At 38.2% G+C, this 25,018-nt stretch overlaps 1 protein-coding gene across 1 annotated transcript in view; it reads right to left on the reverse strand.

The window, feature by feature from the left end:
* Positions 1-25,018, reverse strand: part of LOC123559912 (CUB and sushi domain-containing protein 3-like) — a 156,775-nt gene that overhangs the window by 20,884 nt on the left and 110,873 nt on the right. The window contains exons 53-60 of the mRNA XM_053516658.1: positions 21,377-21,418; positions 20,212-20,793; positions 19,220-19,411; positions 17,471-17,539; positions 16,533-17,084; positions 12,202-12,375; positions 11,143-11,246; positions 9,787-9,851 (exon numbers count right to left, since the gene is read on the reverse strand). Coding sequence (XP_053372633.1) covers positions 9,787-9,851; positions 11,143-11,246; positions 12,202-12,375; positions 16,533-17,084; positions 17,471-17,539; positions 19,220-19,411; positions 20,212-20,793; positions 21,377-21,418 — 1,780 coding nt within the window. The remainder of the gene's footprint in view (positions 1-9,786; positions 9,852-11,142; positions 11,247-12,201; positions 12,376-16,532; positions 17,085-17,470; positions 17,540-19,219; positions 19,412-20,211; positions 20,794-21,376; positions 21,419-25,018) is intronic.

Here is a 25,018-nt window from a genome sequence, read left to right on the forward strand (position 1 = left end):
ATCAAATCCATTCAGTAACAAGGCAGTCTGAAAGACAGCTAAATCCCCCACCACTGCTATGGATAGTGAAAGGGTACACCTTTGATTTTAGCTGTGACCTTGACCTTGAACTGACATGGCTGACTCATGAATTCTGCACAACATCTTGATGAGGTGATCATTTGACCCAAGTTTCATGAAAATCTTTCAAGGGGTTTAGGAGATACAGAGCTGAAACCTTTGACCTTCAGTTGTGTCCTTGACCTTGAGTTGACATGGCTGACTCATGAGTTCTTGATGAGGTAATCTTTTGACCCAAGTTTGATGAAAATCCTTCAAGGGGTTTAGGAGATACAGAGTGGACACAAAATGGAAGGCTCAAACCTTCGACCCTTAGTTGTGACCTTGACCTTGAGCTGGCATGGTTGACTCATAATTTCTGCACATCGTTTTGATGAGGTAATCATTTTACCCAAGTTTTATAAAATTCCTTCAAGGGGTTTAGGAGATATAGAGTGGACACGAAATGGAAGGCTCAAACCTTTGACCTTCAGTTGTGACCTTGACCTTGAACCGACATGGCTGACTCATAAGTTCTGCACATCGCCTTGATGAGGTGATCATTTGACCCAAGTTTGAGGAAAATCCTTCAAGGAGTTTAGGAGATATAGAGCGGACACAAAATGGAAGGCTCAAACCTTCGACCCTAAGTTGTGACCTTGACCTTGAGCCGGCATGACTGACTCATATGTTCTGCATATCGTCTTGATAACGTGATCATTTGACCCAAGTTTGATAAAATTCCTTCAACGGGTTTAGGAGATATAGAGCGGACACAAAATGGAAGGCTCAAACCTTTGACCTTGAGTTGTGACCTTGACCTTGAGCTGACAAGGCTGACCCATGGGTTCTGCACATCGTCTTGATGAGGTGATCATTTGACCCAAGTTTCATGAAAATCCTTCAAGGAGTTTAGAAGATATAGAGCGGACACAAAATGGAAGGCTCAAAACCTTTGACCCTAAGTTGTGACCTTGACCTTGAGCCGGCATGGCTGACTCATGGGTTCTGCACATCGTCTTGCTGAGGTGATCATTTGACCCAAGTTTTATAAAATTCCTTCAAGGGGTTTATGAGATATAGAGCGGACACAAAATGGCAGGCTCAAACCTTTGACCTTGAGTTGTGACCTTGACCTTGAACCGACAAGGCTTACTCATGGGTTCTGCACATCGTCTTGATGAGGTGATCATTTGACCCAAGTTTCATGAAAATCCTTCAAGGGGTTTAGGAGAACTGGACCGGACACGATTTTGTTACGGACGGAAGGACGGACGCAGACCATTCCTATACTCCCTCCGCCACGGCGGGGGATTAATAAAGAGATAGGGTGAAAGTGCATCAAAACTTTTACCTGAAATTCTAAGTAAAAAGGGGAAATAATTCATGAAAAATTGGTGCCAGAGTTATGCACCTTGTGTCATATGATGTGGGTGATGATGTTGAACAATAATTATTTTAAGCTTGAATCAAATCTATTCAGTAATAACAGAGAAAGAGTGAAAGTACATCAAAACTTTAACCTGAAAATCTAAGTGAAAAGGGGGATAAATCATGAAATATTGGTGCCAGAGTTATGGCCCTTATGTCAGATGATGTGGGTGATGATGAGGAATAACTTTCTAAGTTTGAATCAAATCCGTCAAGTAATTACAGAGATAAGAAGAAAAAAGAGAAAGTGTAAAAAAACTTTAACCAATCTGGAGATGCAGAAAGGCGCAGACTCCGGGTCGAGTAGGATAGCTCTCCTTATACTTCGTACAGTCGAACTAAAAACAATGGTGCCTCATGGTGATGAACATTTGTGCAAAGTTACATCAAAATTCCTCCATGCATTTAGAATTGCTCCGGACAAAGTCATCCTTGAATTTGACCTTTGACCTTTAAGTGTGACCTTGACCTTAGACCTAGCGACCTGGTTCTTGCACATGCCAATCCGTCTCATGGTGGTGAACATTTTTGCAAAGTTACATCAAAATCCCTCTATGCATGAAGAAGAAATGCTCCAGACAAAGTCATTCTTGTATCTGACCTTTGGCCTTTAAGTGTTACCTTGACCTTAGATCTAGGGAACTGGTTCTTGCACATGACACTCTGCCTCATGGTGGTGAACATTTTTGCCAAGTAAAATTAAAGTCACTTTAAGGATTGTTGAGTTACACACTGGACAGGAAAAAAGTCCTTTTAGCCTTTAACTTCCAAGTGTGACCTTGACCTTTCAGCTAAGGGCCCGGGTTTTCACATAACATGTAGTCTTATCCAGGTGAATATTTGTGCCAAATGGTATTTAAAGGTCCTATAGACCGTTGATCTCAAAGTGGGACTGTGACCTTTAAGCTAGGGTTCTGGATGTTGCACATGACATGTCATCTCATCATGGGGAACATTTATGCCAAGTAATATTGTAATCCCTTGATGGATGACAGAGTTATAGACTAGACAGGAAAAAAACAAACTGTTGACCTTCGACCTCCAATTGTGACCTTGAACTTTGAGCTAGGGATGAGGTAGTCCCAATGAGTGACTCTACTTACCTCCCCTGATGCTCCGTCCACAGAGTTACAAGCAACGACTATTTAAAATCGGCGTAATCGAGGTACTTCAGTCTTTCAGACATGATTGCAAGCATAACGATGACTTAATGGTCAAAAAAAAATAATTTCTGAATAGCAAATTTATTCTTGTGCTTGTCTTGTGAAATACACGATATGTCATGTCATGAGCACTTCACAGTACCTGAAGAAAGTCACCCACTGACCTATATTATCGATTTGTTTTTTGCCACTTGTGACGTCACAGCTATATTACGTCACTATTGGTGCATTTCATTCACAGTCAGGTACCGGTACCGGATAGCAGATTATTAGGAGCACAACGTCTCAGGCTAATTCTAAGTGTATTAGCACAATATTATTTGTATATTTACTACGATCTAAAGTTAAACTAGAAAATGCTTTTGTAAAAAAGCGCATGTCTCCCCCAATGCAAAGTCCTATAGGCAAGAAGTCAATAGGGGTCAGGAGCGGAAGTCAAAGAGACACTGATGGTTGGCTGCAATAGGGATCATCTACTTGGCACGTCCAGTCATCCCGCTAATTTTCAACACTCTTGGCCTAGTGGTTCTCAAGTCACTGTTCAGGCTCCTGTGACCTTGACCTTTGATCAAGTGACCTCAAAATAAATAGGGGTCATCTACTCTGCATGTCCAATCATCCTATTAAATTTCAACATTGTAGGTCAAGTGGTTCTCAAGTTATTTCCAAAAAATGATTTTACATGAACAGGCCACTGTGACCTTGACCTTTAATAGACTGACTCCAAAATCAATAGGGGTCATCTACTCTGCATGTTCAATCATCCTATGAACAGGGATCATCCTACAAGGCGATTTGAGCGATATCGTCGCTTTAAAGTCGGCCACTTCGCCTAATTATCGCCTCTGGGCGAAATTCGAATTGCCGAGTTTTTCAGCGAGTTATTATCTGTTTACTTAAAGTTGTAAAACTTTATACATATTCTAGATTAAATTATCGATAAATCCATAGTCAACCCCGCCTACTCGCCTGTCAAACTTCGGCCAATCGTAGCGTTAATATCCCACATTGTCAATCAATAATATTGTAAGCCGCCGCCATTTTGAAAATTTTCAATCGGCGTGCAAAAAGCCGATAAACTTAACGAGAGCATGATCTTATGCAACAATTGTATATTATTCTTTCATTTTATTAAAGATTACTTCAAAATTTATTTCAATTACCATGATTACGGTCAATTTCTGTAAATGAATTGCTCGGGTACTGCGGATAAAAAATGATTTCGCGGACGTCAGAACTGCCGTACAAAATATTGAAAAAAAAGATCGCCATTCCCTATGAGTTTGGTATTATTTTCGAAAAAATAAATAAATAAATGAATTAAATGTATAAATCTGAACAAGTTGATGCAAAAATCAGGCACTATAAAAGCACGAGAATCGAAATATGAATGAAAAATTCCACGGCGTTTTGATCGTGCACCTGTTAAATTACGAGTTTCGGACATGTAAATTTTGGATAAAAATTTAAAGGCGACTTTTTCATAGCTAAGTTAATACTTTATTTAGAAATTCATGAATATGATGATGCAAAAATCAATTTCCTTAAATAATTACTGTTTATAAGTTACAGCTAGACCCATAGAAAGTGGATATATATAGGCAGGAAACTCAATGCTATGCCGATTCTTCTCCTTAAATTCCTCAACTTCTCCCTAAATTCTGCGGAGGGAGAAGTCACTTCTCCCTAAAATTTTGACCTAGGATGATCCCTGTATGAAGTTTCAACATTCTGGGTCAAGTGGTTCTCAAGTTATTGATCGGAACTGGTTATCAATGTTCAGGCCCCTGTGACCTTGACCTTTAACGGAGTGACCCCAAAAACAATAGGGGTCATTTACTCTGCATGAACAATCATCCTATGAAGTTTCAACATTCTTGGTCGAGAGGTTCTCAAGTTATTGATTGGAAATGGTTTTCCATGTTCAGGCCCCTGTGGCCTTGACCTTTAACAGAGTGACCCTAAAATCGTTAGGGGTCATCTACTCTGCATGACCAATCATCCCATGAAGTTTCATCATTCTGGGTCAAGTGGTTCTCAAGTTACTGACCGGAAATGGTTTTCCATGTTCAGGCCCCTGTGACCTTGACCTTTCACAGAGTGACCCCAAAATCGTTAGGGGTCATCTACTCTGCATGACCAATCATCCTATTAAGTTTCAACATTCTGGGTAAAGTGGTTCTCAAGTTATTGACCGGAAATGGTTTTCAATGTTCAGGCCCCTGTGACCTTGACCTTTAATGGAGTGACCCCAAAATCGATAGGGGTCATCTACTTTGCATGTACAATCATCCTATGAAGTTTCAACATTCTGGGTCAAGTGGTTCTCTAGTTATTGATCGGAAATGGTTTTCCATGTTCAGGCCCCTGTGACCTTGACCTTTGATGGAGTGACCCCAAAATCAATAGGGGTCAATTACTCTTTATGACCAATCATCCTATGAAGTTTCAACATTCTGGGTCAAGTGGTTCTCTAGTTATTGATTGGAAATGGTTTTCAATGTTCAGGCCCCTGTGACCTTGACCTTTGACGGAGTGACCCCAAAATCAATAGGGGTCATCTACTCTTCATGACCAATCATCTTATGAAGTTTCAACATTCGGGGTCAAGTGGTTCTCTAGTTATTGATTGGAAATGGTTTTCAATGTTCAGGCCCCTGTGACCTTGACCTTTGGCGGAGTGACCCCAAAATCAATAGGGGTCATCTACTCTTCATGATCAATCATCCTATGAAGTTTCAACATTCTGGGTCAAGTGGTTCTCTAGTTATTGATCGGAAATGGTTTTCAATGTTCAGGCCCCTGTGACCTTGACCTTTGACAAAGTGACCCCAAAATCAATAGGGGTCATCTACTCTTCATGACCAATCATCCTATGAAGTTTCAACATTCTGGGTCAAGTGGTTCTCTAGTTATTGATCGGAAATGGTTTTCCATGTTCAGGCCCCTGTGACCTTGACCTTTGACGGAGTGACCCCAAAAACAATAGGGGTCGTCTACTCCAGCAGCCCTACAACCCTATGAAGTTTGAAGGTTCTAGGTCAAATGGTTCTCCAGTTATTGCTCGGAAATGAAGTGTGACGTACGGACGGACGGACAGGGCAAAAACAATATATCTCCTGGGGGAGACATAATTACAACATTTGAAAACAAAACATATCTTGGGAGTGATCTATTCATGTCTATTCTCAAGTGCTTGTTCCTTCATGAACAACCGGAATAAAGTTTGGTGAACAAATCGAGCACAACTTCACACTGTGCTAAATGCTGTATGTTCATGCACATACTTGATAGCTGTTTTTCTATAGTTATTTTATGCAGAACATGTCAAATAATGTTTTTGTTCACCAGATAAATGTATTACCAACAACAAATTAAAATATTCCTTTCGTTTTTCATACTTTGAAGCTTATAATTTATGTTCGTATTTTAACCACTAATGATTACAGATGTTTTCAGACGTAGCTGAGTTGGACGTAATATCAGACTGAAATTAAATAGAGTGATCCCAAAATCAATATGGGTCATCTACTCTGCATGTCCAACAATCCTATGAAGTTTCAACATTCTGGGTAAAGTGGTTCTCAAGTTATTGATCGGAAATGGTTTTCCATGTTCAGGCCCCTGTGACCTTGACCTTTGATGGAGTGACCCCAAAAACAATAGGGGTCATCTACTCTGCATGTCCCATCATCCTATGAAGTTTCAACATTCTGGGTCAAGTGGTTCTCAAGTTATTGATTGGAAATGGTTTTCCATGTTCAGGCCCCTGTGACCTTGACCTTTAATAGAGTAACCCCAAAATCAATAGGGATTCTCTACTCTGCATGTCCCATCATCCTAAGAAGTTTCAACATTCTGGGTCAAGTGGTTCTCAAGTTATTGATCAGAAATAGTTTTCCTGTTCTGGCCCCTGTGACCTTGACTTTTGATGGAGTGATCCCAAAAACAATAGGGGTCGTCTACTCCATAAGCCCTGCCACCCTATGAAGTTTGAAGGTTCTTAGTCAAATGGTTCTCCAGTTATTGATCGGAAATGAAGTGTGACTTACGGACTGACGGACGGACAGAGCAAAAACAATATGTCTCCCCCAGAGGGGAGGGGGAGACATAATAACATTGGCATACAGTATAGTGTAATCAAATAGTGTATGCTTTGAAAATGCTGTTAGAAAATATGTAATATACAACAATGCATAACCTTGAACCATAATCATGACATAGTATTTACTGCTATGAAAATACTGCATTTTAGCTCAACTTTTCGAAAGTTTTTTTATCAAATATCTTTGTCATTATTAAAGCTTAAATTAGTTATTTATTAGCTCTGTTACTTTCAAAGCTTTTGACTATTATGCCCCTTTTACTGGCAAAGCTCTAATTCAGAGCCAAGCACTTGGAAAATTTTAGCGTGCTGTCTTACAGACAGCTCTTGTTCTAACTTTAAACTTTCTTAACAGATTATCATAAAATTTGTTGAAACAAAGTCTCAACTAGAGGTGCTTTTGAGAAAAGCGCACGTCTCCCACAACTGCCTAATCATCTGAATAGTAAGTCTGTTGGTATTCCCATGTTGGAATAACCGGTCTACAATGCTGTGTCGGTAGTGGTAACCGGTCTACAATGCTGTATTCGCGGTAGCGAAGTGGAGTAACCGGTCTACAATGCTGCACCGGTACTTGTTGGTAATTTATTATAATGTTTAAGGGCCATAATTCCAAAGTGCCTTGGCCAGTTTGGCTAGTTATCGAACTTGGCCGAAGTCTTATGGTCAAACACATTTTGTTCAAGTTTGGTGAAGATCCGATGAGAAATGTTCGATTTAGAGTGCGGACAAGCTTTGTGACAGACAGACAGACAGGAGTAAATCAATATGTCTCCCACACCACTGTGTGGTGGGAGACATGATTAAGGTCTAAAATGGAGATTAACGTGGATTAACATTATTCTACTCGAGGATTGGAAAATTTGAAAATCTAAAATGGTCTGAACACAACTCATAATGTAAATTCCTTACCCCACCCACTTTAGTATACAAATGCTGATCATTTGGGAAGGAAAACCTGAAAACAGAAGTGGCATGCATCAATATGTATTTACCCTTACCAAAACAATGTAGATTGACGTTATCAAATAAATTAGTATGTTTTTTCATCCAATTTTGTAGCAACTCAATTTGGTAAACATTTGGAGAAAATGGCATGACTGCATAAAAGGGAAGTAATTTTAATGCAACTAAATATAAATATTATAATATATTATAGACGATGTGTGCGTAGTATGTATTTATTGTGATTAAAGTCCATTTTAGAACAATCTGGGACTGGAATTATAAGCATCTGTACACTGTTACGTCCATAAAAAGCTGTGCACCAAAAAAGTTTGGCTTGATTTTTTTCAATGGGGCGAGCGCAAGCCAAAAAAAAATAAATTTTTTTTTGTGTGTTTCTGAAAATATAAGAGTGGCAAATCCGATGAACAACTTTTTAATTTGGTGAGGCCTTATTGGGAAAAATTTTCCCATCTCATATACAGGGAGTTCTAGGGTACTCCTTTAAATCTTAGATCCTAATTATTAGTGCAAAAAGGAACAATCAATAAGGAGTCATACTAAACTGATCTTTTATGCTTATACTTGGTACAAAAGAAAACAAGGAGCTGCGTTCAATAAACGCTTGATGCCCCCGGTGGCATCCTTGTCGATACAAAGCAACCTTACTCCAAAACGAGGTCAAGTTCAAGGTCAAGGTCAAACTGAGGTCAGGTGATGTCTGAAGATGAGGAATGGTCACAGGTTACATCTGCATTAGTATCAAGTCATTCTAGAAAGGGGTATTGATGCTAGACGAAACCGTCCCATTTGGTTAACCTCGTACGGACGGATGGATGGACAGAAGAACGAATGAATGAACAGACAGACAGGACAATCACTATTATGCCTCCCGCATCAGTAGATGCCGGGGGCATAAAAACAAGAGCTGTCCGTAAGACAGCCAAGCTCGACTATTCGAAATATTGTCACAGAAGCAGGAAATTATTACCCAAAATGTTAAATATCAAAAGAGTTGTAAGTTCGAAAGGGGACATAATTTGACCAAAATACATATCAGAGTTATGGGACTTGATGCTATCAACTAGTTTTATAACCCCGAAGAAACATGTTAAGTTTCAATTCAATATCTGCATTAGTTTTGGGGATAGTAACTTGCATGTAAAACTTTAACCAGAATTTTCTAAGTCCAAAAGGGGGCATAATTTGCTCAAAATACATGTTAAGAGTTATGGAACTTGACCCAGTGAGGTTGGTAATTGACCTAGAAAAAGAATAAATAAGTTTCAAAGCTATATGCCTTTTGGTAATAGCTGTATGTACTTGCACGCAAAACTTTAACCAGGATTTTCTAAGTCCAAAAGGGGGCATAATTTGCCCAAAATACATGTCAGAGTTATGGGACTTGGTGCTATCAACTAGTTTTATAACCCGGAAGACACATGTGAAGTTTCAATTTAATATCTGTAGTAGTTTTGGAGATAGTTACTTGCATGTAAAACTTTAACCAGGATTTTCTGAGTCCAAAAGGGGGCATAATTTGGCCAAAATACATGTCAGAGTTATTGGACTTGACCCAATGAGGTAGGTAATTGATCTAGAAAAAGAAAAAATAAGTTTCAAATCTATATGCCTTTTAGTAATAGCTGTATGTACTTGCACGCAAAACTTTAACCAGAATTTTCTAAGTCCAAAAGGGGGCATAATTTGGCCAAAATGAAGGTCAGAGTTATGGGACTTGGTGCTATCAACTAGTTTTATAACCCCGAAGACACATGTGAAGTTTCAATTCAATATCTGCATTAGTTTTGGAGATAGTAACTTGCATGTAAAACTTTAACCAGAATTTTCTAAGTCCAAAAGGGGGCATAATTTGCTCAAAATACATGTTAGAGTTATGGAACTTGACCCAGTGAGGTTGGTAATTGACCTAGAAAAAGAATAAATAAGTTTCAAAGCTATATGCCTTTAAATGATAGCTGTATGTACTTGCATGCAAAAACTTAACCAAGGTGTGACGCCGACGCCGACGCCAGGGTGAGTAGAATAGCTAGACTATTCTTCGAATAGTCGAGCTAAAAACTTACTTTTTTAATAATTTACCTTAAAGAATTGATAACAATTTCCACAGCACTGTCTTTCATCAATTTAATGTAGTATCTCACAAGCTGAAAAGTAACAATGTACTAAAAGCTTATTGTTGAACCTAGCATTAGTCTAGATCTAAAAAGTACAATAAGGAGTAGTGGTGGGTCACTGTCTGGTGGGAATAACTACAATCTGCAAAGATATTTTACAACACTAAGAATCTAATTTTTCCATGTTTTCTGCCAGTGCTGGAAAAACTCGTTTTACACCCTAGTGTGTAAGATGGCTCACACACTGTGGTTTATGAATAAATGCATTTTTAAATTTGTTCATAAACTACCATATTAAGATAGTACTTAAATGAAAAACATTTATTTTCTTTTATTTTTTCTACTATCTAAAGAATACAGTATGCAAGAAAAGGAATCTGTCACTGGTTGTAGGTGTAGAAATATCGTGGTTTCAAGTAACTGTTTTGTGGCAACCCGGCAGAGCCTTGTCACTGCCTAAACAGTTACGCTTGAGCCGCATATTTTAATCTGAACCTTCAATCAATGAAATATTCTTACATTATTCCTCATGCAAATACTTTCAAAATACATGTACATGCAATTTAACTAGACTGGTTCCCGTCCCTATGTTTGTTCTTATTTACACATATATAAGTTTATTCATTAAGAGGGAAGTAACTCCAGCAGGTTGTTTCTACATTGACATTTTTTATTGTCCCTGGCTCCAAACGTATGGTTCAGCCATCAGATAAAATGTGCTATTTTAGAGGCTTAAGATTTTCTTATTTCGCTTGCAGTATTTATATAAAAAATAACCATGCAGCCAGGGAGCCAGGCTATTTAACAGGAAAGTTGCCATTTCCATACATGTACCTGTAGTTTAATCCCACTACATTTTAACCTTTCTAAAATGGACTGGTCCATCATTCAATTTGGGCAATACTATACTTCTTATTCAAAAGGGGTGTTTACTGAAAATTTACTGACTGAATAGCTAACAATACCCTCTTTATGTTAACCCTTAGCCTGCTGCAGGCGAATTTAACAGCCTTTGCAAACAGCTTGGAACCAGATCAGACGCCGATTAAATCGGCGTCTGATCAGGTTCCAAGCTGTTTGCTACTCTGACAATATTTCTTCCAATTTTGGAGCAAATTGAATGAACTTAACAATTTTAGCAGACAACATTTCCAGCAGACGACAATTTACCTAGCATGCTAAAGGTTAAAACTTTACTGATAAATGGTCTTGGGCAGGACCCACTATTTGCATCGTAAAAACTGAAACTCAGCTAACTTCTAATCATATGATCGAACATGAGAAATAAAATTGTAATATGGCTGGATTGTAGTGGACTTACTGCAAGTCTGACTTCATCCTTGTATGTCTGATTGTTTGTCAGGTCCACATCTGGCCGTACTGTCATGTTCAAACTTATCAACATATCTACAGACTTCTGAGATGCTGAAAACAAAATGTGCATGTTTTCAGGTACACAATTTTTTTCAAGTTTATATTTTCATCACTTAATGTGTTATTCCAAATTTCTATAAAATACTTTCTTCTGCAGAAGAACAGATTTAGTTTTAATAACTTTTCTTACCACCATTTGTAGCCATGTGCTGATTTTTCAAACGCACAGCAACAAGCATTCTATAGTGACTCAGCAACAACTGTTCTCAAAACCACATAGTCCTTCATCATGTCATTTTAAATACTGTCCATAGGCAATACATCCTATGAAGTTTGAAGGTAATAGGCTGAAGGATTCTTCAATTATTCAGCAGAAACCATTTGAGCCACACCATGAGAAAACAAACATAGTGGCTTTGCGACCAGCATGGATCCAGACCAGCCTGCGCATCGGCACAGTCTGGTCAGGATCTATACTGTTCGTTTTAAAAGCCTATTGCAATTAGAGAACCATTAGCGAACAGCATGGATCCAGACCAGACTTTGCGGATGCACAGGCTGGTCTGGATCGATGCTGGTCGCAAAGCCACTATGTTGGTTTTCTCATGGCGCGGCTCATTTTCAGTCTTGAGGTCACTGTAACTTTGACTTTTGACCCCTGGCACTAATCCTATGAAGTTTGACAACTGTTGGCCAATGTGCTTTTTAGTTATCGAGTGTAAACCATTTTAAGTATCAAGGTCACTGTGACCTTCACCTTTGACCTACTAACTCTGAAACAGTTGGGGCTTTAAGTGACCACAAGCCATCATCCCAAGAAGAGCATCCATCGAAGTCTCAAACATTCTGTAGCCATTAACTGGAAACCAAATTGTCTATTGACCAACAGACTGACTGACTGGCAGACAAATAGATGATGAGAAAATCAATATAGCACATCTTCTAAATAATTAACTACAACTGACAGGCATACAGAGCACAATATAAACATGTAATTATAACCTACCCTTTTGTATGCATGTAGGAGGAAGATCATTCCATAATCCTCTATACTGACATACAAGTTGCTGGGAACCAACCAAATCATATCCCTGGTTACAGGAGAATGTAGCAACATCAAGGAAGTATGTGTCATCAAACAGAACTTCACCATTGCTAGGACTTGTTAAATCTCCACAGTCTAATAAACAAAAGACAGTGCATTCATCTATTCAACTTCTAAGCTGAACAAGGGCCATAACTTGGCAAGACTTATATAACAGAATTATTTAATTACTATTACAAATTAAAATTTTATTATCGCAATGATAGTAACTTGCATGCAAAACTTCAACCAAATTCTCTAAGTCAAGTAAGGGTCATAATTTGAATTAATTTCAACCAAGAGTTCTCTAACTGGAGTAAACAAGTATGTTTGATCAAAAACTCGTCTCATGTGAAGTTTCAATTGTTACTGAGATATAGCTTAATAGTTAGCTGCACACAAAACTTTAACCAAAATTTCTTAGTCAAAAAAGGGCAATAACTTGCATTTATTTCCACAAAGAATTATACAGTCTAACCTCCCTTAACGGTCACCTTGAATCGACGGTCACCTGACGTTAATGTTCAGTTTGAGACGCCCCCAGCGAAATTCCCTCTATTTTATACTTTGATTCAGCGGTCACATGCTGTCCCCGGCCAGCAGCCACTTAAATTACCTCCCAAAGCCTAAGAGTGGCCTGCATTAGACGGTCAGCAGTCAGTCCCGTGGCTATGTTTAAAATTGGATTTAACAGGTTGCTAAATTGCAAGCCGTGTCCATAGCAACAGACAAGAAATCAACCACCGATGACAGACGTGACGCTGAAGTTAATCGAGCAGCCAGTAGAAACAGAAGTTGTATATTTGATGTGCAATGATGACATCTGATTAAATGAAGTGGGTGTGTTTATTCAAATTATTTTGAGATGTTGTAATGTTTGATCATAATATCTAATCGCCAATTAAACACAATAAAAAACTAGAGCTATCACTAAAGGTGATGAATGTACCCCCCGCATGCACTGACACAGTACATTGCAATTTGACGCACACAAGATTGCATAATTATGTGGACTGTATGTATATAGACTGTATGTATACAGTATAGTAACAACAAACAAAGTCCCATAACTATGCAGAATATTTATCTAAAAGAATCTAACATGCATCATGCACAACTAGGGTTGGTACTGATCACTTGTGTGAAGTTTCATTAAATTGTGTGTAAGGGTTTGGTAGATTAGGCACGCACAAGATTGCATATGCAGACTGTATGTACATAGTGTGTTAACAAGAAACAAAGTCCCATAACTCTGCAATTTTTGTCGCTGAAAGAACCTAACATGCCCCAAGCAAACTACTGTTGTTACTGATCACTTGTGTGAAGTTTCATTAAATTGTGTCAAGGGGATGAGGAGAGATGGTGCGCACAAGATTGTGTCTATGTATATAGTATAGTAACAAAAAAACAAAGTCCCATAACTCTGCAAATTTTTTTTCTGAAAGAACCTAACATGCCCCATGCACAACTACTGTTGTTACTGATCAATTTTGTGAAGTTTCATGAAATTGTGTCAAGGGGATGAGGAGAGATGGTGCGCACAAGATTGTGTCTATGTATATAGTATAGTAACAAAAAAACAAAGTCCCATAACTCTGCAAATTTTTTTTCTAAAAGAAACCTAACATGCCCCATGCACAACTACTGTTGTTACTGATCACTTGTGTGAAGTTTCATTAAATTGTGTCAAGGGGATGAGGAGAGATGGTGCGCACAAGATTGTGTCTATGTATATAGTATAGTAACAAAAAAACAAAGTCCCATAACTCTGCAAATTTTTTTTCTAAAAGAACCTAACATGCCCCATGCACAACTACTGTTGGTACTGATCACTTGTGTGAAGTTTCATTAAATTCTGTCAAGGGGATAAGGAGAGATGGTGTGCACAAGATTGCGTCTACGGACAGACGGACAGACGGACAGACAGACAGACAACCTGAAACCAGTATACCCCCCCTTACAACTTTGTTGTCGGGGGGTACAATAAAAGCAATTTACACCTGTTTTTCGCAGTGGAATCGGTAGTTATTGTTCGGAAATTTAATGATAATTGTTAATATTTGAAAACGATAAAATGACATGAGCTTCTCAATTTAAACTGATAACCAAATGGCCAGTAACTATCAGCAATTAGCGTGTCACCTCGTGTCAATTTTGTTGTTCACAGTTTGATCTTGGTTAAAGATAATACTCAATCTTTAATTAGAATCGTAATACTATTAACTTTATATGAAATTGATTTTGTTCAAAAGAAATATAAACCCCTCGATCTTTTACGGAACGTAACGGCAATCTTAGATTTTAGAGTAAAAAAACAAGCGCGGAGAGTAGTTTCACTTTACCAAAATAGCGAAAATTGTAAACAAACTTGCTTTAAAGTTGGAAAATCGTCTATGACAATTTTTGTTGTAAAACACACGCCGGAGTTGTTGACTGCTAAGAAGACCATTCATATTGCGAATAAAATTCATAGATAAAAACATTGTTAACTAGAGCTATCACTAAAGGTGATGAATGTACCCCCCGCATGCACTGACACAGTACATTGCAATTTGACGCACACAAGATTGCATAATTATGTGGACTGTATATATATAGACTGTATGTATACAGTATAGTAACAAAAAACAAAGTCCCATAACTATGCAGAATATTTATCTAAAAGAATGTAACATACACCATGCACAACTAGGGTTGGTACTAATCACTTGTGTGAAGTTTCATTAAATTGTGTGCAAGGGTTTGGTAGATTAGGCACGCACAAGACTGCATATGCAGACTGTCTGTACATAGTATGTTAACAAGAAACAAAGTCCCATAACTCTGCAATTTTTGTCACTGAAAGAACCTAACATGTCCCGTGCACAACTACTGTTGTTACTGATCACTTGTGTGAAGTTTCATTAAACTGTGTCAAGGAGATGAGGAGAGATGGTGCGCACAAGATTGTGTCTATGTATATAGTATAGTAACAAAAAACAAAGTCCCATAACTATGCAAAAAGTTTTTCTAAAAGAACCTAACATGCCCCATGCACAACTACTGTTGGTACTGATCACTTTGTGAAGTTTCATTAAATTGTGTCAAGGGGATGAGGAAGATGGTGCACACAAGTTTGTGTCTATGTATATAGAATAGTAACAAAAAAACAAAGTCCCATAACTCTGCAAATTTTTTTTCTAAAAGAACCTGACATGCCCCATGCACAACTACTGTTGGTACTGATCACTTGTGTGAAGTTTCATTAAATTGTGTCAAGGGGATGAGGAGAGATGGTGAGCACAAGATTGTGTCTATGTATATAGTATAGTAACAAAAAACAAAGTCCCATAACTCTGCAAATTTTTTTTCTAAAAGAACCTAACATGTCCCATGCACAACTACTGTTGGTACTGATCACTTGTGTGAAGTTTCATTAAACTGTGTCAAGGGGATGAGGAGAGATGGTGCGCACAAGATTGTGTCTATGTATATAGTATAGTAACAAAAAAACAAAGTCCCATAACTCTGCAAATTTTTTTTCTAAAAGAACCTAACATGCCCCATGCACAACTACTGTTGGTACTGATCACTTGTGTGAAGTTTCATTAAATTGTGTCAAGGGGATGAGGAGAGATGGTGCGCACAAGATTGTGTCTATGTATATAGTATAGTAAAAAAAAAAACTAAGTCCCATAACTCTGCAAATTTTTTTTCTAAAAGAACCTAACATGCCCCATGCACAACTACTGTTGGTACTGATCACTTGTGTGAAGTTTCATTAAATTGTGTCAAGGGGATGAGGAGAGATGGTGCGCACAAGATTGTGTCTATGTATATAGTATAGTAACAAAAAAACAAAGTCCCATAACTCTGCAAATTTTTTTTCTAAAAGAACCTAACATGCCCCATGCACAACTACTGTTGGTACTGATCACTTGTGTGAAGTTTCATTAAATTCTGTCAAGGGGATAAGGAGAGATGGTGCGCACAAGATTGCGTCTACGGACAGACGGACAGACAGACAGACAGACAGACAGACAGACAACCTGAAACCAGTATACCCCCCCTTACAACTTTGTTGTCGGGGGGTACAATAACAAGAAGCGAGAGGTAAGTTCTTCGATGCAGCAAAGTCACTGCACCACAGACAGTCCTGGTAAATAACCCAAAGTATTCTACATGAAATATTGTATTCTACTGGCAATATGATATTCACAAACTAGAGCAATGTACAAAGAACGGGGGAATTCAATACAAAGCATTTAACTTACTACATTCGGTACTTCTATGCAATCCTTCTGCTGTAATGGCTGCTCCAAGACCTCCAAAACTATCAAACTCAATAACACGTCCAAGTGTATGTATTTCAGATGAATTAGGAAATCCTACTGCTATAAGGTCCAGGTGAATCCTTGCTGCTTTGATCTGTTCTATGACCTCTGAAGCTCCTGTCATATCCACATTATCATCCAGGATCATATACAATATGTCTGGGACAGCTGCTCGATTAGCAGACGACAAGAACATATTCTGTGCTATGACCAGTCCCAGTGGCAGAGACACTTGATTATTAGACTGAATATACTGGTAGCTTTCAATGGCTCTATGAAGATCTGAGCGGGTCTTGTATTTATCCAAGGCAACAGATTGCATTGCAAACCCATTGCCATATATAAAGAAACCAAGCTGAGTTGAACTAGTGTCAATATCTGCACTGTCAATTCCAGTTTTGATAAGATTTTTGATATGCTCAAAGTCGATTTCACTAATGCTTCTAGACAGAGCAATACCATAAATAACATCCAAATTTTGAAATCCACACTCTGGAAAATGAACAGATAGAAACTTGATTTGAACAGTCAGGTCACAATAAATTAACCTCATAATTTATGGCAACATTCAACTAGGTGCTCCTTTAGACATTATTTCAGTCACAAGCAGACAAGTGGGGTGGAAACACAGCCCATCTGCAAGTCTACCACAAAGCTTCATCACATGAAACAAAAAATTCTACATACCAACTAGTACTTCAAAGCCACATCTGTGAGGGGCAACTGACTCAGTCAGCAAGCTTTACCACAAAATATCTTGCAGTAATAATATGACATGAGACTAGCCAGGACACAAATGAATGACTATACATAATAGCCAGATGTCAATAATGTCTGTTGATAAAGAAAAAGACCACTGATTTTGATAAGCCACTTACCTGTATCAATATCCGGTAGCCCTGGTGTTGTTGGTGTTGGTGAGGTAGGAAATGTAATCCCTGTGACTCCTGAAATGATGGAAGTAATATGGACGTTTACTTATGTCCATTGCAAGAAAAAACACGAACAATATGAAGTACAGAACTTCTCACAAAGGAATTAAAAATGTACTGGACCAGGTATCAATCCTGACAAAATTATACAGTTGTAACTTGGTATCTAGAGTTTATTTCGAGATATACAAATAAAAATTATATTTTGTGCACACATTTTAGGACGGGACTTGAAAATACATTCAAGATAGCTGGAATTTTGAGATAAGCCAGTCTGAGATATTGAGTTTCAACTGTATTTTATCATTTCTGATTTGTTCAGGTCCATGTACTGTTACAAATATACAGTTCTGATTAAGGTAGTGTTAGAGGTTCATGGGAGTTATTAACATTTAGCCTTCTGTCGGCAAGTGATTCTGCCTTTGCAACCAGTAAAAACCAAGATCAGCCTCCACATCCATGAACGCTGATCATGGTTTGCACTGTTTGCTATTCAGTCAGTAAATTTTCAGTGAACACCCCTTCTAATAATGAATGGTACTGCCCATACTGAATGATGGACCAGTCCATTTTAGAAATTTAGCAGGGTAAAGACAGTAAAACTTTCCCCTGTATAGTGTCGACATGTTGTTACTTTTTCTGATCCTTTTTGATCAAGGACTCCACTATCTCAATTCCATGTTTCTCGTACAATAATATGTGGACTGTATGTATATAGACTGTATGTATACAGTATAGTAACAAAAAACAAAGTGCCATAACTATGCAGAATATTTATCTAAAAGAACGTAACATGCACCATGCACAACTAGGGTTGGTACTGATCACTTGTGTGAAGTTTCATTAAATTGTGTGCAAGGGTTCGGAAGATTAGGCGTGCACAAGATTGCATATGCAGACTGTATGTACATAGTATGTTAACAAGAAACAAAGTTTAATAACTCTGCAATTTTTGTTGTTGAAAGAACCTAACATGCCCTAATGATGCACAACTACTGTTGTTACTGATCACTTGTGTGAAGTTTCATTAAACTGTGTCAAGGAGATGAGGAGAGATGGTGCACACAAGATTGTGTCTATGTATATAGCATAGTAACAAAAAACAAAGTCCCGTAACTCTGCAATTTTTTTTTTCTGAAAGAACCTAACATTCCCCATGCACAACTACTGTTGTTACTGATCACTTGCGTGAAGTTTCATTAAATTGTGTCAAGGAGATGTGGAGAGATGGTGCGCACAAGATTGTGTCTACCGACAGACGGACAGACAGACAACCTGAAACCAGTATACCCCCCCCCCCACACCCTTACAACTTTGTTGTCGGGGGGTACAACAAGCTTACATGCTATACTGTATCAAAAAGGGGCATATTTTTGACAAAATAAAGGCTAGAGTTATGTCACTTGCCACATGAGGTCACCTCATGATGCAAAATTTGAAATCATTTGGCCCAGTTGTTTCTGAGAAACTTTCTTATATACAAAACTTAAGCCTGAAATGCTAAATTAAAACGGGGCATAATTTTAACAAATTAAAAGCTTCAGTTAAGTTACTTGTCCTGGGAGGTCATATATGGTGCTAATTACATGAGTGATATTTAAAAGCATTTGACCTCATAGTTTCTGAGAAACCTGCTTACATGCAAAACTTAAAACATGATCATTCCGTATAATAAGACTATATGAATAGAAATACCTGTGAATATGCAGGTAGGTGGCAGGCCATTCCATGTTCCCCCATACTGACATACTAGCTGCTGTGAACCTACCAGCTGAAATCCTTGGTTACACATGAAGGAAGCGATATCCAGAAAGTATGTCATCGGGCCACCTATTGTTTCCTTAAATGTCACTGAACCATTGCTAGGACTTGGAAGTACACCACAATCTACAACATACATATAACCCACTCATGACACACTTCCTTCTTTCTCTTTCTAAAACAAGAGTTATTCTGGAACTATACTGCTCACCTAAACACATGTACAAGTTAGTTACTTTAAGGCTTCAACAATTTTTAAGTAAAAAAATAACAAAGTGAAAATACAATACGTTTTACTAAATCAAGAAGGAAAAATACTGAGATTTTGACTAGTTCAAGGGCATAGTAGTGTACCAAGATCTTGTCAGTATATACACCTGGATTTTATAATACATGCCTCAAATCTATTACAACAGCAATTCCCACAAATTCAAGCATCCTAACTCCAATGTTATTGAAACCATCTCCCACAACATCCAATAGGCAATCTTGAACCAGTATATACATAGAAGTTTCATGAAGATTGCTCAAGAAATGTCAACCCTAATGTTTTATCAATGCAAAATAGACCATTCTGACTAACTCAATTGACATAATAGGCGAGATACACGCAATCTTGCCCATTATCAAACTTGCTGTGGATCTTGTGATTTTATGAATTCTGTTTAAATTTCATGAAGACAGCGTAAGAAATGTGCTCTCTAATATGTTAATAATGTGATTTTCTCTTTCAGATGCTTTTCATGTTTCAATTCTATCCTTTGAGAAAAACTGTCTAGCTCACAGAAAGTTGGTGGTTCTACTGAGGTGCCTACATATGCCTACGACAGTGTTTAGCGAGGCACCCCCTCCACTCTAAAGTCTTCCTCTGACATTAAAGCATTGTATTTTAAGACCCCCAAAAATGTTAATCTCTTTATACTTACTACATTCACCATCTTGGAACAACATGCCAATGCTGGTGGCCATTCCTAGTGCTAGAAAACTTGGTATATCCATGTTGTAGTTGTTGTCAGGTGAGAAAGATAACTCTGTCAATTTCTGCTTATCCAAGGGGTTGAAATCAACAGTTAAAAAGCTAAGCACTATATCTGCATTTCTTAACTGGTTTGACAATGGTAAACCATCTAGAACAATATTGCTGCCTGTTACAATGAAAGCCATGGCTGGTACCCCTATTCTCCTGCCACTAGTAGGAGACGAGAACATTTCAAGTAATTGCTGGAGACCAGCTGATAGAACAGACTGGTTTCCTGATGGACTGTATTGCAGATTGATTACAGCCGTCAACTGATCTGAACGTGAACTGAAATTATTCAGATTGATGACTGTGTTTGCTCGGACACTTGTGTCAAAAACGAAGCTACCAAGCCTTGCAGTGCCATTATCAATGTCTGTATGTTCAATCACACCCCCAAGGAATATCTTCATGGCCTCGAACTCTCCTGAACTTACAGAACTAGATACAGCTAGGCCAAAGATTACATCTACATTCTGGAATCCACAAGCTGTACAAATACAAACAAACAACATAAACAACAAGAAACCATTGTTTTGTCTTCAAAATCAACAACAATACATATTCAACATGACTAATTTTTAAAAGCTCTGATGAGCAAAGTTCAAGTCTATTTAAAATAATTTGCATTCTTTTACATTCACAAAGAAACTGAGTCTTTAAATTTGTAAAAGCCTGCCTTTTTTTCTGAACAAGGATATGAGCCATGCCATGAGAAAACCAACATAGTGGCTTTGCAACCAGCATGGATCCAGACAGGATCCATGCTGTTCGCTAATGGCTTCTCTAATTACAATAGTTTTCGAAAACGAACAGCATGGATCCTGACCAGACTGCACGGATGCGCAGGCTGGTTTGGATCCATGCTGGTCACAAAGCCACTATGTTGATTTTCTCATGGCGCGGCTCATATTATCTTCAACTTGTTCAATACAAATTCATGCTTCCAGTATGCCCCTAAAAAACATCTAAATTAAGTATTTTCGATGTAAATTTCACTTTAGGTTTGGTACTGTTTTATTCACCAGCATCACTTTATAAATTGAGAAAGACACAATGAATGTTATACATACTTATATCTATCAATGGACCTTCAGTGGGCTTTGGTGTTGTGCCTGTAAAATAGACATACTTTAATAGCAAAACTTCAACTCGACTTTGACAGCTATGTGTGACAAATGAACCCTAAGCAATACAGACATCAACTGACCTACACAACAAATTAATGTTTGGACAAAGTTACCTCAGCAATATAGAAGTTAACTGACTTCTCCCAACCAATTAAAAGTTGGACAATGTTCTCTCCGCAATACAGAAGTCTACTGACTTGCCCAACCAGTTAATGTGTGGACAAAGTTACCTCAGCAATATAGAAGTCAACTGACTTCCCCCAACCGATTATTGTTTGGACAATGTTCTCTCTGCAATACAGAAGTCAACTGACTTGTCCAACCAGTTAATGTGTGGACAATGTTCCCTCAGCAATATAGAAGTCAACTGACTTGCCCAACCAGTTAATGTGTGGACAATGTTCTCTCAGCAATACAGAAGTCAACTGACTTGCCCAACCAATTAATGTGGGGACAATGTTCTCTAAGCAATACAGACGTCAACTGACTTGCCCAACCAATTAATGTGTGGACAATGTTCTCTAAGCAATACAGATGTCAACTAACTTGCCCAACCAATTAATGTGTGGACAATGTTCTCTAAGCAATACAGATATCAACTGACTTGCCCAACCAATTAATGTGTGGACAATGTTCTCTCAGCAATACAGACGTCAACTGACTTGCCCAACCAATTAATGTGTAGACAAAGTTACCTCAGCCATATAGAAGTCAACTGACTTCCCCCAACAAACTAATGTTTGGACAATGTTCTCTCAGCAATACAAAAGTCAACTGACTTGCCCAACCATTAATGTGTGGACAATTTCCAGAATATAGACACTGATGCAACCAATTATGTTGACAAGTCTCAGAATACAGTCAACTGACTTCCCCCAACAAACTAATGTTTGGACAATGTTCTCTCAGCAATACAAAAGTCAACTGACTTGCCCAACCAGTTAATGTGTGGACAATGTTCCCTCAGCAATACAAACGCCAACTGACTTGCCCAACCAGTTAATGTGTGGACAATGTTCTCTAAGCAATACAAACGCCAACTGACTTGCCCAACCAATTAATGTGTGGACAATGTTCCCTCAGCAATACAAAAGTCAACTGACTTGCCCAACCAGTTAATGTGTGGACAATGTTCTCTAAGCAATACAAACGCCAACTGACTTGCCCAACCAGTTAATGTGTGGACAATGTTCTCTAAGCAATACAAACGCCAACTGACTTGCCCAACCAATTAATGAGTGGACAATATTCTCTCAGCAATACAGACGTCAACTGACTTGCCCAACCAATTAATGTGTGGACAATGTTCTCTCAGCAATACAGACGTCAACTGACTTGCCCAACCAATTAATGTGTGGACAATATTCTCTCAGCAATACAGACGTCAACTGACTTGCCCAACCAATTAATGAGTGGACAATATTCTCTCAGCAATACAGACGTCAACTGACTTGCCCAACCAATTAATGTGTGGACAATGTTCTCTAAGCAATACAGAAGTCAACTGACTTGCCCAACCAATTAATGTGTGGACAATGTTCTCTAAGCAATACAAACGCCAACTGACTTGCCCAACCAATTAATGAGTGGACAATATTCTCTCAGCAATACAGAAGTCAACTGACTTGCCCAACCAATTAATGTGTGGACAATGTTCTCTCAGCAATACAGAAGTCAACTGACTTGCCCAACCAGTTAATGTGTGAACAAAGTTACCTCAGCAATATATAAGTTAACTGACTTCCCCATACCAATTAATGTGTGGACAATGTTCTCTCAGCAATATAGATGTCAACTGACTTTCCCCAACCAATTATTGTGTGGACAATGTTCTCTAAGCAAAATGAAGTCAACTGACCTGCACAACCAATTAATGTGTGGACAATGTTCTCTCAGCAATACAGAAGTCAACTGACTTGCCCAACCAATTAATGTGTGAGCATCGTTCTCTCAGCAATATAGAAGTAGATTGACCTGCACAACCAATAAATGAGTGGGCAAGGTTTTTTGAGCAAAACAGAAGTCAAATGACCAACACAACCAATTAATGTGCCATTTTATGGGCGGACAATGTTCTTTAAGCACTACAGAAGTAAAATGACATGCACAACCAATGAATATGCGTAAAATGTTCACTAAGTAATACAGAAGTCAAATGACATGCATAACTAATGAATGTGCAGACAATGTCAGTTACTTGCACAAAACATTGAAGTAAAGGTGCAGTGAAAACTAGGGGGCATCAACACATTGAAATCTTAATTGTTCATTGTGACTGAATTTATTAGATTAACAAAACCGCAGAGTTTGCAAAAAAATATTCTCCCATAATAACAAGTGAATGAAGTATTGCCATGCAATACAAAGTCCCCTACTGGAAGGCACCTAACTTTCTCTACTGCAGTATAACATCATGAACTGATATCTGTCAATGATGTATAAACAATATTGTACTATTATATACAATATGTTATAACAACACACCTGGATTAAAATGTGCATATATAAAAACCCACAGTTGTTTTCATATTGAAATGTTTTTGCCGATTATAAAAAAGTTATCATATACGTTATTTATAGTACCAACAAAGGGAAATTAATCTTAAAAAAAAAAAAAAAAAAAAAAAAAAAAAAAAATCTATATAATATAAGTCCACAAGAAACTCTTTACCAGGTAGAGATAGGTCAAAATACACCTAAAAAATGGATGTAACATGCATGTTGTACCACAGAAAAGTGATCTCGATTTTTCTCTACGGCCAATAATAAAAAAGTTACAATAAAATCTATTTATAGTAAAACAAAGGGACGTAATTGTAAAAACAAGGGTGCCTCATGGTGGTGAACATTTGGTCCAAGTTACATCAAAATCCCTCAATGCATGAAGAAGAAATGCTCCGGACAAAGTCATTCTTGAATTTGACCTTTGACCTCTAAATATGACCTTGACCTTAGACCTAGGGACCTGGTTTTTGCGCATGACAATCCGTCTTATGTTGGTGAACATTTGTGCCAAGTTACATCAAAATCCCTCCATGCATGAAGAAGAAATGCTCCAGACAAAGTCATTCTTGTGTCTGACCTTTGGTCTCTAAGTGTGACCTTGACATTAGACCCTGGGCTTGGGTTTTGCGCATAACATGTTGTCTCATCCAGGGGAATATTTGTGCCAACTGATATCTAAATCCTGTTTTGCATGACAAAGTTTTAGACTGGACAGGAAAAAAATCCTACTGACCTTTGATCTCAAAGTGTGACCTTGACCTTTAAGCTAGGGTACTGGGTGTTGCGCATGACATGTCATCTCATCATGGGGAACAATTATGCCAAGTGATATTGTAATCCCTTGATGGATGACAGAGTTCTGGATCAGACAGGAAAAAAAAATTATTGACCTTTGACCTCCAATTGTGACCTTGACCTTTGAGCTAAGGGTCCGGGATTTGCGAACGACATGTCGTCTCATCATGGGGAACACTTGTGCCAAGTAATATTAAAATCCCTTAATGAATGTCAGAGTTATGGACCGGACACGAAACAGACCCTGTTCATGCTATGTTAACATTTGACTGCTAAGTGTGACCT

Source organism: Mercenaria mercenaria, chromosome 10, assembly GCF_021730395.1.
Source record: "Mercenaria mercenaria strain notata chromosome 10, MADL_Memer_1, whole genome shotgun sequence".
Lineage (NCBI taxonomy): Eukaryota > Metazoa > Mollusca > Bivalvia > Venerida > Veneridae > Mercenaria > Mercenaria mercenaria.